The 20143-nt window shown below is 40.8% G+C and overlaps 2 protein-coding genes across 2 annotated transcripts in view; one reads left to right on the top strand and one right to left on the bottom strand.

The window, feature by feature from the left end:
- rimbp2b (RIMS binding protein 2b) overlaps positions 1 to 20143 on the top strand; it is a 214631-nt gene that overhangs the window by 72201 nt on the left and 122287 nt on the right. The gene's annotated exons all lie outside the window — the stretch shown is intronic.
- piwil1 (piwi-like RNA-mediated gene silencing 1) lies at positions 76 to 6005 on the bottom strand. The gene is made up of 21 exons (XM_079562668.1): positions 5986 to 6005; positions 5455 to 5565; positions 5225 to 5318; positions 4943 to 5071; positions 4640 to 4854; positions 4318 to 4439; positions 4166 to 4246; positions 3889 to 4086; positions 3709 to 3817; positions 3511 to 3640; positions 3322 to 3439; positions 2661 to 2775; positions 2399 to 2586; positions 1829 to 1901; positions 1515 to 1715; positions 1179 to 1282; positions 1032 to 1102; positions 794 to 947; positions 603 to 728; positions 318 to 465; positions 76 to 238 (listed from the first exon to the last, which is right to left on the bottom strand). Exons 2-21 carry the CDS (start codon positions 5524 to 5526, stop codon positions 122 to 124), a joined length of 2565 nt encoding a protein of 854 aa, XP_079418794.1. The 5' UTR covers positions 5527 to 5565; positions 5986 to 6005; the 3' UTR covers positions 76 to 121.

The following is a 20143-nucleotide window of genomic DNA, read 5'->3' as shown; positions in this document are numbered from 1 at the left end:
CCATTAAAACCAAGTTTCAAACATCGAAATCAGATTAAATATAAAAAACAACACAGTAATCTTTGAGCGTAAGAAACGTAGACAGAAAGTGTCTAAAATGAACTAAAACAAGCAAAACGCTCTAAAGGTAAAACAACAGGTCATCAAGCTTAACATTCGGCTCCCTGTGAATGCTCTGCCCCACGAGGAAGGCCAACTTGTGGGCATACTGACATGGAGCAGGCACTCTGATGATTCCCTATAAAAAAAAAAAACAAGATTACCAGGTGAAAAACAAGTTACAAACAGACAAGGGACAGGATGTGAATCCTACACACCTGCCAGTTGTAGTACATGTGGCACAGCTTGTAGGTGAGCCGCTGCATGTGGTCAGGCTTCAGTCCGCTGGTGTCGTACACAACATTGTAGTGGGTTGGGGACACGCTTCCCTGACGAACAGCTTGGCTCACAATGTAGAAGTCATACCTGCGAACAAACATTTAAGTGGTTAAATTTGGCTTTCACTGAATCAACTTAAAAGTTTTTACTGAATACACAAACAGAAGTCAAGCAGGTTTAACACTCAAAGTGCCATTAAAAGGTAAGTTTTAGAATCCACTTACCACTCTGGACGGGTGACGGCCGAGTCAACAATCGTTCCCGGTGGAGGGTTTGACACTTTCCCATTGATGTGAGCGAAGAACCTGCTGTTGATGCGCTTCTTCACAACCACGACGCTCAGCTTGGGCCTAAAACAGATCAACAAATGAAAAAAATGTTTTTGTTTGGTCATCGAACAGCATTATTAACTTACGCGTAGTCTTGCCCCATGGACTTGATGGCCTCCATGATCTGAGCGACCTCATAGTTGACGACGCTGTGCAGCTGGCCATCTCCCACGCCATCGCGGAACACAATGATGCGTGAGGGCAGGCACTTGTTGAACTTCAGGTAAGACTTCATAGCACCTGACGTGTACAAAAACATACCATGTTTTTATGTAGCTTTAATATGTACAATAAACAAATAGCATTAAAAAAATCATTCATTACTGCCAAGGCACGTCTTCAGTCCATCCATGATCTCCTGACCTTTGTGCTGCAACACACATCTCGAAAACCACCTAAAGAAACATTCAAAAACAAAATCTTTACAGCTATTAAAATGAGCAATAATTCGGAAGCTGAAAGTAAACTTACCGGCTCATGCTCTGGTTGAGGCTGGCCACTAAAGCCCCAATGGACCTTTTCCCAGCAGTGGAGTCATGGTAACAGTCAATGCCCACAATCATCAGCTGCTTGAGCTAGAAACAACACTTGACAATAAAACTAATGACACTAGTGTTTTACACATAATACATTGACTTGGAAGGACTGGATTCCATCATTTAAACAATGATTAACATTTTATCAACACTAATTCTCTCCCAGTGTTTCCTCTCACGTATAGTAAACAATTGGTCCGTGAGTGGGTTCAGGCTCTCATTTTGGAATCCATGTATAACTCAACAAATGTTACAGATTAAGGTGACTTACAGGAATCTCCACACTCCACAGTTCTCCTCCCATCTTGCAGGCCATCTGAAGCGCGATCTTCGTAGCCACAGACATCAGGCCCTGAGGTTTGCTGAGAGTACGGCCCACAACGCACTGGCTGGGAGTGGGACAGTCCACACACAGGTACTTTTTGACCGAATCGTACTTGTCCTGCCTGTTGCTGGAGAGGATCACTACAACCTTACAAAAAAATAGCATATTATTAGAGGGCTATATACACTCAATACAAATGTTTTAATGAATAGAATACTCGGCATAAAAAGTTGCGCAGCCAATTTAACACTTTGGATTACCATTGTTGTGTCTGGTCCAACGTTGTGCTGCAGGGCTTTAAGCAGAGATTCCTGATGATCATCATATTCAACCCTGTGAAGTAAAAGCAATGCTTATACTCTGTTCTTTTGTATGAGATAAATACACTGCATGCTTCATTGCTTGTGTTTGGTGGCCATAGTTTTCGTCAAATTCTCCAAACTGCAAAATTGAATGCCTGTTGAAGCATCTTAGGTGATAAGCTACAGTAATAAGCGAGGTGCAAGAGGTGGAGTCCATGTGTGGGCTACATTTGTTGAAAAAGAGACTTTGAGGTCATCAACACTAATTGGTTCAATAAAGTCAACTCTCAAACCTAGAAGATGCACTCCTTACCCAGTGGTGTGCTATATATCTGCATCTTTCACCAAAATCAAGAATTCATACGATCCACCATCTCATTCACTAAAGTGCCCCACAGCATAGCCTGGCAGTTGAAGCCTTGAAGTGTGAAACTAATACACAGCACCCTCCTCACCTAACCTACTACTACTCTCTAAATTTAAATGGCAGATTTGCAGTGTAACAGATAAGACCTTCGTGTAACTCACATCACCGCTCGTTGGATGCGGATTCCAAGAGGACCACAGACTTTGTTGAGGCTTTGCGTGAGCCCCTGCGCCTCATTGCCATTGCGTCGTGTGTAAAGCAGCAGCCAGTTAGCAAGCGGTGGGGCATTGATAATGGGGATTCCACGCATCTCTTTGGCCCAATCAGCACTCCATGGCTCGTACTCATACTGTGGGGCACCAAATATTCCTCTCAGAATCAGAGTATTGATCTTAACAGTTGCATCTAGCAAGGAATATTTACCGATCGTTGTCCCTGAGAAAGCCTCTCTACCGGAAGCACTCGGCCAGTCATCTGAAGGAGTTGTTTGTCGAAGCTGAGTCCCCACTTGTCCAACTCGGACTGCGCTTCGCTGTTTCTATGAACAAACAGAAGAGTCAGCTTTCTGCAATCTACATTTTGATTTACAAAGCAGTGTTAATTTTGTCGACTAAAACATTCATTTAGTCTTAATTATAGTCAAAGTGATATTTTTGACGACTAAAACTAAATGAAAGGCTTTTCACAAGACTAAAACTATGACTAAAATGTCCAGATATTTAAGTCGACTAAAATAAGATTAAATAAAAATGAAAAGGTGAGACTAAAATCATCCAGACTTCTATTAAAAGTCTGAAAGAGCCTCATATCATGTAAATTCACTGCCAAAGGAGCAGCTCTGAGCTTTGTCCATGTGGGAGCAGCTCTATGAAGCAATCCACACACAGGACCCTAATTAAAATAATTATAGTGAATATTACTACTGACTAAATTTGTCTTAAATTTAAATCGACAACGACGACTAAAATTGAAGCTATTTTTGTCTATATCTCAACTAAAATTGAATTACATTTTCATCAAAAGACCAAGACTAAAACTAAATTAAAATATGTCGTCAAAAAAGCTGCAGTTTCTTCTTGCTTACTTCTGTATATTCATAATGAATCTGTTGAGACGTTTCTCTCGGTCTTCGGGACTCAGTCTGGTGTGCACACTCAAGTCTTTCATGATGCTGAAATCAGACCGCATCTTGTCCGTCAGTCCTGCAAAAGGCAACAAGTTACTATAACAGTTGATACAATTGTGCTTGTGTCCTGCGATACTGAATGCTAACCTGTGAGGTAGCACAGCTCTGGCACCAACATGGCTGGTCCAGGTGGGGGGCCTCCGCTGGGGCCCATCTTCTTCTTCACATGACTGACCAACATCGCCTGGTTGCCATCAGTGATGTCCAGCCCATATTGCTGTGTGGGTGGAAATTGGATTAAAATGGTGAACAGCGAATGTTGTATTGATATAACCAGACACCTACAGTCTTGAAGTAGTTCCTGAAGGAAATTTCAGTATCTCCCCTCTTGAAAGTGTTGTTGGGTGTGTGATCCCACGCGATGTCATCAACCCTGTAGGTTTTGTTGTTGTACCTTTAAAAGTGAAAGTTCATTACTGTAACAGAAAAAACAACAACATCCAATACACACAAATTGACACATACTTGGTAAGAACAACCAGGCCAACAAGCTCTTTAGCACAGATGTCTGGAAAGCGCTGGGCTGGACACTGCTGCTTCAAATTGTACATGAAGTCAAGCACTGTCTCACTGCGGAGAACCCTGTGACTCACATCTGTGCACAGCATGATGGCAGACTCGTAAGGCAAGATGGTGGTTGTGTAGCCAGGCCAAATGGTCAACCTTAAAAACAATGTCATAATAATCTTCAGTTACAAAAGAACATCAATACACTTTGTTCACTAGAATGCAGAATGTGCACCTGTGCTTTGCAATTTCCAGAGGATCATGCGGGTTGTAGTAGTTTCGTCCAATCTGCTGCATATCCAGAACCCTCAGAATTCTAAGAAGAAAAAATGATGTAACTTTAAATACATAATACCCCCCAATTCAAGTATACATCTGAATATTTACCTTCTGAAGATGATGTTGTAAAACTGGATGCAAACAGGGGAAACCGGTGGCAATTCGTTTGTCAGTGTCACAGTTATCTGAACCTTTTCTCCATTTCTTGTCTCGCTGTGGAGCACTGTCTCCTAAATGATTGAGAATTACCATTGATGTATCACAAAATATTTCAGATTTATTAAAGACATTATCTGGATAATGACCAGGACATTGCAAAAGCAGATTTCTAGTTTCTCAAGTTGTGTTTCAGATCATTGTTTTACTGGTTCCAGCCATTCTTCCATCATACAACCATCCCCATTACCTACCCCTTCAAGCAACTTTTTACCTTGCTATGCAGCCTGTTAGGAAGGAAAAGCAGTGCGCCGTCAAAACTTCTTGCAGATCCAAGGATTTCCTCATGCTGGAAGAGTAGGGCAGATCGAAGGCGCCGCGACTCCATCGGGGGTTTAAAGTCCACGTGATACTGATACAAGACCCACTGAGGGCGGGACAGGATACGAAAGAAGTTTGCAGAGAGCTGGATGGCCCGTCCAGATGTTCCTGTAGTCAGAAAGTAGAGAGAGAGAAACAAACATTCATTCTTCTGAAAGTAGTACCTCTTTTAATTTGAGTTTTATTTAGTACAGACCAGACTTGGAATCTTTAACATGCTCCATGGCCTGTCTGGTGTTGATCCCAGCATCATTGAAATCTCGACGATGGCCTCCACGTTCTCCGAGCTTCACTTGTTGAAAGCCAGCTGAAATCTGCAGGAGAGCTGAGAGAAATACAGCAAATTATTTCTCTTTATAATCTCTCTTTCAGAAGGACACATACTTATAATAGTAAAATAACAATGTAGAGTAAACACCTCATATTTTAAGTTTAATTCACATACTCCCTACACATTAATTACAGGACACAGTTTTACCTTCCTCAGTAAAGGGTCCCGGTGTGGTTTTTTGTCTCCCTCTGCCGACTTTACCCTCCGCATGTGGGACCTCAACAGGGGCAGGCTCTCTGGGCTGGTCCAAGGAAACAGGATAATATTGCATGAATTGAACAAACTCGACAGAATGGTGCATTTCAAAAAGTCAGCTCAGCCGAGATATCGTTTTTGAGTCGGTTAAAAAGCGAGACTCGATCACTGGCATCACTTACCACAGCTCCAGGTGCAGGAGTCTCCTGGCCACGAGCCCTCCCTCGCGATCTTGCCCTTGCTCGGCCGGTCATGGTTAGGTACTAATGTTGAGCACACTTCTCGAAAAGTCCCTGATAACAATTCAAACGTGAGATACATTTCAAGCTCGCATTTTTTATTTAGTTTTGTGTAACTGTAGCACTTTTACCAACTGAAGCACGTGGTGACTAAGCTAGCGCTGGGCTAATTAATGAACATGCGTGGCGAGGCTAACCTAAGATCATCATCACTACCCCTACAGAAACATTTTGAACATAATATTGAAAACATATCCAATAATACGCTTAAATGTTCAATAAACGACGGTAATATACCTGATATTAGCGGAAAACTACCCCCCAAAAAAGTAATGAGTGTTTTAAAAAAAAGACAGTTAATTTTCTCATCCATCTATTTAATACATTTTAAACGTTAGATATTAATTTTGAATATGCCTTAATGTGTGTATTCATAAATCCGACCTTTTGTCATTGAATTAGTTAAATACTTACAATTTCGGTCACGTCGAAGATACGTTTCCAGACTGACGTTTTCCGCCGGGGGTCGGCTGGTCGCTCGAGACGAAAGGCTCCTCCTCCTCCGTTACCTGACAGGGCCTCATCACTGAAAACAAAAGGTCTCACTACGCCAACTTTGATAGTTTTTAGTTTTGTTTTTGGAACGAGAACTAGAACTATAGATAAAGTAAATAAAATTATGTCTAAATTATGTCTAAAATAACAAGAATACGACAGATACCAAAGGGTAAACTAAGAAACAAAACCACTCGGATTCGGAACTACATTATTGATCGCGTTGATTAAACAACTCCGGGGTGTGAAATTGTAGAAATTTGATACACTTGCACCATCAGCCACTAGAGGGCGGTAGAGTCCAACATTGCACGTCTCCGCTGCCGTGCATCTGGTCCTGACTATGTGAAGGCTTTAGGCTGGTTTAGCTGTAGAAACTAGTTAGGCTAATTATTTTAGACTCTTTCGACTTCAAATCTTACTAGCATAGGATTAATAAAGTATTTTGTCTGGACAGCCCTAATAAAAAAATAGCAAACTCTACTTCCCAATTAAATTAGGCACAAACGCAGTTACTGCAAACTGTAAAATGCACAATGAATACAATGTTAATTAGTGAAATCAACATAACATGTCGGACAGCAGTAGGGAAGTCCTTCTAATTAAGGATAATGTTTGCATAATAAAATAATGAACTTATTGGCAGGCAACCAAAGTCTTTATTGTGCTTAGGCTTAACTTGAAATCCAAATGAAAAAATATGTATATATATTTTGAAGCGTTATTTGTCAATTTGTCAACTGTGTCATGGGTGGAAATGCATTGAATTTATTTGCATCTTCCCAATCAGGACAACTTAGAGCCCCCTGGAAAAAGAGATGGTTCAATGAGGCTCTTCATGAGAAATAAATTAATTACATACAGCCTATGAGTTTAGTCCAGTGTTTTTCAACCACTGTGCCGGGGCACACTAGTGTGCCGGGACATATTGTCTGGTGTGCCTTGGGAAATTATCCAATTTGACCTAGTGGGTCTAAAAAATATTTTTTGAAAACAAATTAATTATTATCTACAAATAATGTGGCATTCTCAAGTGTCTGTGCTGTGTAATGATCAGCAGAGTAACCATGTAAAACTCTTCCATCTCAGTTCATTTCTTTGAGACAAGAGAATTAGTGATGCATAGATGCAACAGGTGGCGGTGACAGTGTCATTGTGGCTAGCCAGACCATACAGTGTTCCTATTCAATTCACACTTTGATGAGAACCACTTTATATTGTGAATATAGGCTACAGAGTTACATTTTTTTTATATTTTGTGCTGGTGGTGTGCCTCGTGATTTTTCAAAGAAAAAAATGTGCCTTAGCTCAAAAAAGGTGGAAAAACACTGGTTTAGTCAGCACTCAAATAAAGAAAAAGACATGCATTCTAACAATGTTGACAGGCTATACAGTTCTTCAGTGGCCCCAACCTGCAGCCAAGCCAGAATAATACAAAAGTGAAATTATATTCAGGTAAATGGTTTTCAACAATAATAAAACAGACAGATAAAACAGCATGAATAATAAATCAGAATAGTTGGAATGTAAAAGTTATTCTGCTGAGCCATGTGAGGATGAGAAAGGTGCACCCTGCGAGGGATGTTGATGAAGGCGCTTCAGGCTTCAAGCCCGGCCTGCAGTCTCCAACAGTGTGGCTTCCACGCTTACGCTAATCACACTGTGAAATACCAAGGCCAAAAACCCATCAAAGGAAACCTGCACTTACGGCATCAGTCGATGGAAATTATTATTATTTTTCTTTCTTTCTTTTACAAAACTGCAAAGTATCGTGCCTCCAATAGACAAGTTTGTTACATTAGTTATCCTTTTATGTTTCTCCAAACTCTTTCTTTTTTGTACTGTAGGTTATTCTTCAATTACCACATGTATTGAGTCATGCCAACATAAAGTCAGTCACCTCCAAATCTGCTTTGACTTCCAATGTTGCAGAGTTTATTTGTTTTCTTCTCTTTTTTCCAAATCATAGGGACCTGAACATGCAACTCATTGAGTTCCAGTTCAATGCCTATATTGCACTAAACCAGTCGGCAGTGATTCAAAAGAAACCACTTATCAGTATACTTCCTGTGATTCTGTCCAAGGACTCTTTCTATTGAAGTTTGTTTTATTAGAAATTTGGCAGCTTCCTGTTCATTCAATAACAAAAACTCTTGAGCTGGTGGCCTTGACATGTTTGAGATTAGAGACACAGGAAATGGGAGTAGAAAGCATGATGCAACACTCTTTTGTCCAACAAAGTCCACAAGCAATGGAAATAATAAGTATAATAATTTTCATTGAAGATTTTGTTCTATGGAGTCTATAATTACACGTGACAACAAGGCAATGATGACATCCAGCGGAGGTGTTGTCGCTTCTTCATAGGTAGATGTGATCTTTGTAAAGTCAACATTGGCCCACAGCTGCTCTACCAACGAACAGAGACACAGCAATAGTCTCCTAGTGGTGGCAGCCTTCTCACCTATCCACTAACTGAATTAAAGGGATTTGCATACTACAGAAACATAAAAAACCTGACTTCACTTTCTGGGGTGAAATTTAAATATTTGGAGTTTATTTTAACCCAAAATTTGACTGAGAAGGTGCGGTAAAGCAGTGCAGAATGTAATAAGCTCAATGTGGGAATAAAGCAGAGGGGAGTGAGCATCAAAGGCAGCCAGGCACAGCAGGACTGGCATTGGCCTGAACTCCCAACCTAGGACACTCAGCAGGTTCTTCAGCTACCGGCCCCTTTGGACTAGTCCTGTGCAGTAATTAAAACCACCATTCCCACTGTCTGCTGTCTCATTAACCATATAGGACCTCAGGCTTTCATCTCAGCTTGTACAAAAATATCACAGCTCCCAACCAGCAAAGATAGCGCTGTTACGCCTTTGAGGTGGGGTTTATGTTTAAAGCAGTTTTTACACATAGTTCTTCGTTTGTGTATAGGCCTGAAAGTGTGCAAATTAAATACACATTTGCTTGGGTGTCTTCTGGGAGGGAAAGAAAAAAAAATAAGTGCATCAAAATGTGCTCCACCAAGATGTTTGTTTGGTTAAAGTACTTTTAAAGCTAGAGATTTTATTTTATTACCCCGAAAGAGAATATGCCCAAAGTTTATATACCTCAAAATAAATGTTTTTAACTGAGAAAAATGTATGAAAACTCTGCATGATTCCTGGGTCGTGTGTGGGCCCTGCGTGCTCTCACCATGTTTGGGTCTCCTCCAGGTGCACCAGTTTCCCCCTCTACCTAAAACATTTACAATGGGCTAATTGTAACCAAACAAGATGTGGAAATGGGTTTCTTCCCCTGGCCACGCGCACTGTGATAGCCAACTGCTCCTGTTGCCCCAACAGCATTGCCCTATGGCACAGGAGTTCAAGCCTATGCCTCACAGTAAGAAAGTTCCAATCTGTGCTGGGCCTTTCTGTGTGGAGTTAATATATTCTCCCTGTCTGCAAAGGTTTCCTCTGGGTGCCCCGGTTTTCCTTATCTCTAAAGCCAGTACAGGCCAGTAAAACCAGCAAAGTGCATGATGAATGAGTGTGTGTGCAAGAGTGGGACAACCCATGACAACAATCCAACATGCCATGTTTACATGTCATGGTGGCAAATAAGTCCAGGGGGCCAGACAAAGAGTGGTTCAGGGATGATTAAGACTGGTTTCGCCGCCTGGATTGGCACCATGCGGGTGCCGGGTGTCCCCCCCATCATTGTGGGGACGTCCTCCCTTGGACCCACCACCTACGGGAGGAGACACAAGGTGGTGAGTGATCGGGCATCCTAGACTGCTACCTCCACGACCCTGCAAAGGCGAAGCAGAGGAATATGGATGGATAAAACACCTTAAACTCAACTTTTCTGTACAGTGCATCAGCAGCAATAAAGAGCCATTTTGAAACAGTCTCTACAGCATTTTAGTCATCTACATGCATCCTGCTCATAATGACATCAGAGCTACTTCAAAGCATGGGCACAATCATAAATGACTGTAGTTGTTTGTAGGATGCATGAGAATTTGTGTTTACAATTTACAAAACGCTGACATCAAAGACGTAAGAAAACTGTTACGAGTCCAAGATGCCCCTCCAAAACATAACAATGTGGTGGCCACACCTCCCTTGCTCTGATGGGTGCTTTTACATTGAGCTTTTTGAGCTTTTCTCTTGCCCTCCAAACACTGAGATCTTTCAGTGCAAAGCAGGGGCAAGCTGAGGACAATCTAGCAATCTTTATCAACATCCCGTCTCTTTCTCTCTCCTGCAGTTTATTGTTTATTGACCTTGATGCCGTAAAAAACCCATCACAAAGCATGTTGTTTCCACACAGCGACATTATGAGTCAGTCGAAATTAAAACCCAACCACAAGCTGGTTCTGCTCCAAATTCAGGCTCACTGACTATCTCTCTCCCGCTCTGTTTCTTTGAGGAGTCTTTGATGTTAGCGGGGGGCTTTAGCTCTCGCACTGATGGTAACGAATGATACTTTAAGCGATTCTTTTTTATCCGGCAAGCTTAATGAAAGATTAATGGGTTTGATATTTTCCCTTGTTTATTCTATTTTATTCCAAGTGAGCCACAGTCCTTGCAACCTGTTAAAAATCCCCTAATAATGACACTTTTGGACACAGTACACAATTATCTGAATTTCAGTGTCACAAAAAATACTTAATGACAAAGACAATAAAGAGCAAACCATGGTAATAAGTGTGGTAAATCATTGCGGCTACTTAACTGACTTCATGCGCTAATACTAATACACCTACAAACTGCCACCTACTGTCCTGGAGTGCACTTCATCATCTGCTTTTTGTAGCCTTTGTATAAATGCAGTGGAGTAGATATTTTTATTTTCTCTCTCAAATGAGTTCTCCACAAAAATACTGAGTTTAATTTGTTACTGACCACTTCTGCCATGAACCTATTAGATCATCTTTATTATTAATAGCTAACTAATCGGTGGAACCCACTGCATCAGACACAGACAACAGGATATTCAATAAACCTCTTCACCCCCACCTGAACCGAGCCAGTTTGGCTTTACCCAAATCTTAAAGCTTACAGCAGTACTAAGTAACTTGTTTACCTTAATAAATACAAGAGTAATACAAGTGTTAATGGGGTGATTGGGGGTCTTTCATCTCCCCTGTTGTCTCTGGCCAGAACATCGCAATTGCAACTTTGCTGCCACCGGGTCGCAGTCACCAATACACACTAATGGAATCATGAAGAAGAAGCTAACAGCTAACGGACAAAGCTAACTGCAGGCTAGCGCCACTTAAACAGCATACAGCCAAGTTTTTATGTAAAAAAAAGATCTCCATTGTGTAATTGGATGTACAATATCCCTCTCTCCCTTTGTTTTTTCTGTCACCGTAGTATTTACTCTCACGGACAATTAAAGAGTAAAAAACCGCAACATGCTACGACACCTGCAGTGGCACTTGTGGTCTCTAGGGGCATGAGTTACTTTGTACTGCTTTAAAAAGAAAGCATCAAAACAGCGACAAAAACAAGGATGGAAACAGAACAAAAATGTGATGAAAAAGTGACAAAAAACTAACAAAAAACAGACAAAAAATGTGACAAAAACACAGGGACTACAAGAAAAAAAAAAGTTACGATCACCATTTTTTTAAGTCTTAGCTTTCAAACATCCTTTGTGATGAGCTTTACCTCATCTTCTGCACATTATTAAGAGCTGCACTGAGGTCCCAGTGTTGGCTCACATACAGGACTATCAACCATTCATTCTCACACAGATCTATGAGTCACACTAATAATATTAAAAAAACAGACTTATATCACCCCTGGGGTAGATCTTTATTGCCATACCTGTTTCCCACTTTCTAAATCGCTCTTTCCCCATCCCGCTTCAGTGATTTATGTTGTTCCTGTGTAATCAGAGTACAAACTGCGGTTTGTACTCTGATTACACAGGCCATCTTCCCTCAGGTTCAGACAGGGTGAGGATCAGACATGCCCCATCACCTGAGATCCCCCAAATTCTCCACTTTACAGTATGTACAGCTGCAATTTTCTCCTGTCTGATCTCCCTCAAGCTGCCTCAACCAACATATTTTAGTGACAACAAGCACTGCGGAGGCCGACTGCCAAGCTTCAGTCAATTGTTTTCCATTACCAGACACTGTAAGGTTATGAAGAATGTATGTATGAAAGTGAATCAGATGAATTCGTGTTGACTGATGACTTGTGGTAATTTTCGCTTTGGTCTATGACTGACTTGTGCGGACACTATCAAGGCGGGTTTTAGACAGTAGTTTACATTGCATCACTGAGATGTAAGTATGAAGGCATGAAACAGACACCCTGTCAACACCCTGTCGAGAAACATAAAAGTGAGAGTAGTTATCAGAATATGCTCCACTGTTTTACAAGAATAACTGATTCACGTAAGTATAGCTTATTTCTAAAGGTGCAATTGACCTGAGATTTCCACCAGATATTGGTAATAAACCAAGCAAAAAACATGCATTGTTTGGTGAGAACGTCCAATACTTACCCGCTAAAAGTTAAAGGACCTGTACTTGATTTTATTTATTTACAGCTGATGAAAGAGGGAGCAAGAAGAGTTGAAACTGCCATTTCCGTTAGGCATATTAACATCCTTATTGTTTACAAGGAAACATTACTAACATTATTTTTTTTCTTGTTTTTTAACAATTGAATGTACATTTGTGTCACTTCAGTCACACAGAGAGCAGAAACTATAGTCTATCATGAGCCTGACTCTGACTGTAATCCAACAAAGAATTCATTCATGCCTCTGACACTGAAGGTGTGCCACATGAAGAGTCTTGCCGAAGAACACAATGGCACTGGAGGAGGGTGTGAGTTCAAATATTAACTTAAAATGGTTTCAATTTATTGAACTCTTTTCCATTTCTGTTGGTCACTCCATCAAGGACTTCAACTGTAACCTTGCCTGCAAGCTGAATTCTTGTGGTATTTGAGTTCACAAACAAACACCCGAGAATCCAACTTGTCCTGCTCCCACTGATCTGTTTGAAAACCGAACAATGAGAGGTTTGGCCCGTTTGGGCCAATTAGGTGCCAGTGTTGCTGTGAGGAGGCGGGTGCAACATTTGCTGACAAGAAGAAGCACTTCTATGGATACAAATTAACGACACAGCAACAACAGAAAAAAAACACATATTATGCTGGGACAGACCTACAAACACATTACATTTTCCAAACTAAATATTTAATGGATTTGCGGTTTGTTGTTTTGAGACTTGGCTAAAACAAAGAGCGCTTTGCCCTGGAGTGATCCCAGATTGATATCAGTGCTAATAATATCAATCTGGCTCTTGCCAGGTTACTTCAACCGTTGCTTCTGTACTAATGAAAATGTGTCCTTTTACTCACTTAGAAAGAATATCAAATCAAGTTTTACTTCTAAAGCTCTATACAACAACCAAAGCTGACCAGTGCATTATCAAAAAACAACAAGGGCCTCTTTGTGTTAAAAAACTCTTGTATTATCTGTAAGTCTTAAGTTTTGCTTTTCCAACAGGAAAACTTATGACATATATATCATATATAAGGGTATATTGTCCTCCTCGAGTTTGTCCATAACTTGATACCTTTACATTCATGTCGGCTTTGTACAAACAAAATATACAAAGTAATTATAAGAGGGTCGCCAAGCGTCAGAAATGTGTCGGCATATGTCCCATAAATAAACTTTTAATCAATCGGAGTGCCTCAGATCCCCTCCTTTTTTCAAGTTTTGTGGATTATCTCCACTTGATCCTGAAGAGCACCCGGTTTGGACTTGAATTTTCTTGAAGCGTTCACCATTTATTATAAGTGTTTTGACTGTGTTTTATATAGTATAATATATAATTTCTTTGAAGCTGAGCTTTAACACCTGGATCTTTACCAGAACTAATAAGGACTTGATTGGGGACAGGGGCTGGGATAGGAAAGCGTCTCTTAAAGCAAACTGTTTTTAGCTGCAGGGTCTGGCAATCCTATAAGTGATAAGCATGGATCTATTGGTGATAATCATCCAAAGAACACGTCATATCATATACCTCATATCATGGGACATAGTAGGTAATATTTATAAAGTATTCACAAAAATAAAAACTCATATACCCTATCATTAACACTCCAGGAACACCCAGTGGACAGAAGTCTCCTTTTGGCCTCTTTGGTAAAGCCGCACAACAGACAGTGGGCGAGAATGAAGCTATGAAAGAGGAAGAAAGAGAGAAAGGGGGTGACACAGTGAAGTTGATTTGCTCACCCTGACAACCAAACGGGGGCGGGTGGGGGCAGGGGCACCTCATGGTTTTTTGGCTCCGTACAATGAGGAAAGCCTGGCTGTCTTAACCCCGGTGACACCGCTGTTGTCGCCAGGTCAAATCCTTGAATATCAATGAACTGACTCTGTGGCCCTTGCAGTGGTCTTCAAACAGTGTCTGGCTCGTATAAGCTGCAGCGCTCCTCTCTGACCCCGCTCTGCATTCAGGACAAAGGGACAGGGTTAAACAGGCCTGCAGTAAATGACCGGTGAGGAAGAGGCCTGAGGAGATCACTAGACTTAGGGGCAAAAGAGGCAGTAGTATCACACTTCATACTGCTCAACTGTTTTGACTTGATAATAAGATAATAATTTAATCATGCCAATCTGAAAATAATAGTTATCGCCTCATTTCATCTGCACCCTTTACTGGGCTGCATAATCTATACTTATTCTAATGCAGGAATGACTTCATTATATCTCAGACAATATGGCACTCTTTAAATTGGTTTTCTGTGTGCTCAGCTCTTGGTGGTAAGAGTTTGGGAGATCGATTCCCTCTGAGGATGCACAAAAGTTTAGTCCCTGTGTGTGGTTGAATGCTCTCAAGCCTTGAAAGTACTGTGTGCTCACATATGCGCACATAATGCTTGAAAGGCCTTTCAGGGTATTGTATAGTTTGTGCACCTGTTGCAGTTATCCTCCACTCGCAACTGCCCGCACTTCAATTATAATAGCACAAAGTCATAAACACAGATCGGGATATACTATTTTGCCCATTCCCATCACCGATGATTCCCATCCTTTGAAGAACAGAAGCTTTTGCGACTCTACTAGTTCCAAGGGCTGTCCTTGACCTCACTGATCAAACAGAAAACTATATTTAGTCTCCTCCTGTTTCCATTGTTGCTTATGATATTGTTTTCATAATGCTGCAGCAGGTGTTGTGCAAGTATATTCACATAGTCGGGATTCTTGAGCGATACACCCTTGTACCAGTGATGGCAAGTCTTTGGCCCGGGCCTCCCTGACTTACAACAGCTGTTTATGAGCTACAGTCATTTAATCCAGACAATGTTCACATCTGTTCCCCAACCACTAATGTCTCGATTCATAACACTTTCCTAACCAACTTTAACAGAAAAGTACTATTGACTCATGTGGGGACAAGTTAATGTAAAAAGTAATGACGCACTTGGGCTGTTACGTCACACTGAAAACATCACACTGAAATGAGTCAAAGTAGGGCTGGGTAATGTGGGTGTGAAAAGTGCACTATTTATTTGTTGTTAACAAATAATGATAGATTGATAGAGCTGATGTTGTGAAAGTGATGGATCCACAAGTTTGGTCTTAGCCAGGGTTTGGCAACCTTTTTGATCCAAGAGCCAATTAGAATTAAACTCACACTGATATTGTGTGAGAGCTGGAACCAATTTTTTTCCGTATGTTTAAGGAGATTGTGTTAAACTTCTGAAACAGGAAGACTGACTTAACCTGACCACCACTGACTAAATGCCCCAGCTGAAGAGCAATATGCGTCTCACGAACCATAGATTTCAAATGCCGGGTCTTATAACAAACAAATAATAATTATATACAGTGGGAACCAGATGATAACATATTATGCATTTTTTCTCAGTGTCTTTTACTTTGACTTTTTTTAAGTCAATTCGAATTTTCATTTCATTTCAATTATTTCTATTTGCTAAATGCCCACAAATGCTGTGGGAGGGACAGGTGCACTTCAGAAAATAGATGACATCATGAAGATGGGTCTTCCAAATGGACAATGACCCAAAGCTGCCGGACTGGTTACAAAGTGGCTCAAGGATAGCAAAGTCAATGTTTTAAGTGGTCATCATAAAGTCCTGATCTCAATCCAGTTGAACATGTTTGGGCAGAGCTGAAAAGGCATGTGCACCAAGGTGGCTTCTAATGTGGCTCAGCTACACCAGTTTTGTTTGGAGGAATGGAGCAAAACTCCTGCCAACTATTGTGAGAAGCTTGTGGAAGGAAAACCAAAACGTTGGACCCAAAACATACAGTTTAAAGGCAATGCTTCCTAATATTAATGAAATGTATGTAACTTTTGGTTTTGTAAAAAGTTATAAAAATAAAAAAAACCTTGGCATTTCTAATTGGTTTCATGTCTGACAGTGAGAACAAAATGCATATGTGTCTTTAAGAAGTGTATGTTAACATCTGGTTCCCACTGTATGCTTTATGCAGGTCGCAACACTTGGCACCTTTTAGGCCATGATCCTGGCCTAAAGCCTCTATGGTTTTGTTAAGAGCCACGGCTACGGGGTGACACATGACGAGAAAGGACTGCGCTCAATTGAGTGCAACACAATTACATAAAGTAATTTAAAGTGCTTTACTGAGTCAAAAGAGATAAATAACATAGAATTACATATTACATTAAAAAGCAAATATAAATATATAAAACATAAATATTTAATATAAAAGTGCAGATATAATACTTCCAGCCTTAAATACACAGCTTTACTGAATTGAGTCTGGATCTGAACATTCTTTAAGAAGACTGTTCCAGAGTTCAGTGAAATGAAAGGCAGCCTGTTCAGTCCTGACTCCAGGCACTGGTAGGGGACCAATAACTGAAGGTCTTAGAGCCTGAAATGAAATGGTTTAAATGTTATTAATATATCAGATATGTATAACATTGAAAAGGCAATACGGGATTTAAATTGAACATGAGATTAGTCCAGACTACCTTTTTTGTGTGTTATTTGGTGTTTGTCAACAAGATCCTGTTTCAGGCTACCTTAGGGCTATAGCTGGCCTGACGACTTTCCTCTGTTGGTTGAGTTACAATGAACTAGTTGCACTACTTTGCCATATGGCCACTATTGGGGGCCGCTATTTTCCACTCAGGCCAGATAAACGGGTCCTGACCTCTTCCCAACGCAGTTTAGCTTCTCCTTCCATCACACCCATTATTATTATTATCAGGAGCAGCCGATCTCCACTGCAACTTGAAGGAAAACAAAATGCTTTTAACCATGTTGGGGCTTGATTACTCCAAAGAAACACATGCGCAGAAATCAGATACAGTTACACACCCAGCAATAGCCATTTATCATCTCCTCAGCGATTCCTCAGTACTTGCGGTAAATTGCTTCCAGTCCTGTCACTGCATAACACAGCCTCGGAGCAAAATGAAACACCATTGGACCCCTGTATACTAACACATGTTAAGTGTTGTGGGTGTCGGTGAAGATTTGCTTGATGCCCTGAGAAAGGAAAGGTTGCCACGCAAAAAGGAGCAAAGCCAAAGCTGAAAAGTCAAGAACTGGATTTGAGAACAACATTTTAGTTGCTAATTATGTGCAGGTTAAAACACGTGAAAGCCATATGTAAAGTATGTTGGCAGGAGCACAGTACATACTTTATAGCGTTCACTGGCCTGTTTGCTCCATATGGCAATGCTATAATGTGGTTTATCTTTCAACTTTATCAAGTTTGGCCCATGCATTTGCCCCATCGAGTGCCCAATTGCCACCTGTCAGAGGTTTTGGATGACCGCAGTACAAAGTCCGAGCGAGGACACATCTCCCCATTTTTGGATCTTGGTCAGGATTACCTATAGCTGGAGGATTGTGTGTTTTGTGAGGGGATTAATTGAAAGTATGTGTTATTTTCCCGAAAGCAGGACAAGGGTATTTCCACAAAGTTTATGTGACAGTTGATCGCGCTCTTTTGCAGCCCCCTACTGTGCCATCCTTCTTTGTTTGTTAAGTTTCAGCATCTCTTTGAACCAGGTATTTTCTCTCGGCGATGTTGAGTCCTGCCAAATCCTTCAACACCCATCCATCCATTTTCCCTCCCCTGTCTGACACTAAGATACGCGCACCCATGTAGTCAGTCTCTTTTGGGCCTATTCCTCCACGGCACCAGCCTGTCAAAGCGTTTACTTCCACTCAAACTTGACAGCAAAGAGTGACACATACACAATCATTACACAGAAGGATGTAAAACTTGATTGACTCCCAGTTATTAATTTGTGAGTTTGAATTTATTGGCACAGGTTTCACAGAGTTTCACTGTTACTGTAATTATTTAGAATAAGATGCACAGTAGACAAAGGTCTTTCATACTAAAGGTCAAAGCAGAAGGCCTCCAGAACAAAATTTGGTTAAATTCATATTCCACACTAACTTCCTTTCTTCTTGCTCCCCTCGTGATCGGCTTTAGACCACATTAGAGAGAGACTGAGCTGAGTGTTTTTGTATGTCAGTGTTTGCTTCATTGTTGTGTTGTGAACATGAATGATCTGAATAAAGGAGCAGGAGAGTGGCGCTCAATGAACAGTGTGCTTCAGCGACACGGGTTGCTGTCGTGTGGTTTGACTGATCTCAAACAGTACATTATAACAGTGAGGAAATGTGCGCCGCTCGCCTGTGTTCGAGGGGAGGTGTGTCTGTTTGCTCAGGTCTCTGTCAGTTTGCGCTAATCTGCCTGATCTCCACCTCAAAGTCACTGCTTTGCCTCATGCAAATAAACATATTCAGGCCTTTTTTCGAACCAAAGCCACTATCAAAAAGTGTTTGATCAGCAGAGAGACATGAGGCGCTTCATTATGCATCTGAAAACAGTGCACGGCCCTGCCTTGAGCGTGTGTTAGCAGGCTTTATATAATTACTCTCACCTTCAGCAGAGATGGGAACATACAGTACAGGGCTATTTGCATGCTTTGAGTCTGAAAGCTATTTCTGTAACATGGACACATTGCTGAACCCGTTTATGCGATACAAAGTACATTCTGTGTTCTTCACAAAACATTATACTATCAATTGAATTGTGTTTACTGTACCATCAAACATCTGTTTTAAAAATGCACTTGACTGTGCCAAATGAATTAGGAGCACATGCCATCACCAGATCTTATCATCATGGGCAGAGCCAATTTTTTCATCCTTACTCTATACAGATTTTTTAGGCCTTTTAACAGATACGTTTGAATTTTAGATATTTGATCAGGGACAATGCACAAAAAGACACTAGTCTAAAAAAAAAAGAGATGTCAGGTTATATCAAAAATACTAGTTTCCGCCTGCAGTCCCGGGACAAGTTGGTCATTTAAACAGGACCACCACATGTAGAAAGCACTACAAGCATAAAATCCTTTTTTCCTCTCGCTTGCAAATAGAAGTTTTCACAGTGATATGATGAGGCCTACAATATTCTGGCATATTCACTACATACTGTAATATAAAGTCATCGACATGTAGTATAGTGTATATCAAAGTATTTATTTATTTGCACTAATATTACTCATATTGGTCATTCTTTACAAACATTGCTGACGTCACATTTCTTTTGTTGTGTTGTTGCGTGTCATGTGTGTCACAGTGCTAATAGGCAGTCGGAGCGAGAGGCAGGTCTGGACTGGTAAACAGGTGCTGAGGAAGAGGACGTGGGGCGTCTCCACACGCTGATCAAAGAGCCTCTGTCATCCTTGAAACTGATTTATGTCACTGTGTCAGAGAACTTTATGAGTGCTGCAAAACAGGCAGCTCTACGCTCTCCAAAACTGGTGCTTCTCAAACTGTATGCAGGCTTCTTCTGGGGATACAAGTAGTAGTAGTAGTAGTAGTTTCTGGTTTCCTGGTAGACAGTTAAAGGCCCTGTACTCATTTTTTTTTTCAAGAAGCATAAATTAATGTAAATGTAGACATATTGTGAAAAAAGACTGTATCTGATGGCAAAACGTTTCATCAATTGTCAGCTATCTAGTTATCAATCTATTTTTCGGTTTTATCGTGACAGTAAAGCACCTTGAAAGTTGTAGCAT

This window comes from Gobius niger, assembly GCF_951799975.1.
Source record: "Gobius niger genome assembly, chromosome: 1".
Classification (NCBI taxonomy): Eukaryota; Metazoa; Chordata; class Actinopteri; order Gobiiformes; family Gobiidae; genus Gobius; species Gobius niger.
This window is presented reverse-complemented; position numbering and strand designations above follow the sequence as displayed.

What these genes read in the sequence shown, in the direction of transcription:
- piwil1 (XM_079562668.1), bottom strand. Translation starts at nt 5,526, where the DNA reads ATGACCGGCCGAGCAAGGGCAAGATCGCGAGGGAGGGCTCGTGGCCAG. An exon ending in AGAGCTGTGCTACCTCACAG is followed by an intron (nt 3,440 to 3,510) that starts GTTAGCATTCAG and finishes TGCCTTTTGCAG; the next exon opens with GACTGACGGACAAGATGCGG. An exon ending in ACATGTACTACAACTGGCAG is followed by an intron (nt 239 to 317) that starts GTGTGTAGGATT and finishes TTTTTTTTATAG; the next exon opens with GGAATCATCAGAGTGCCTGC.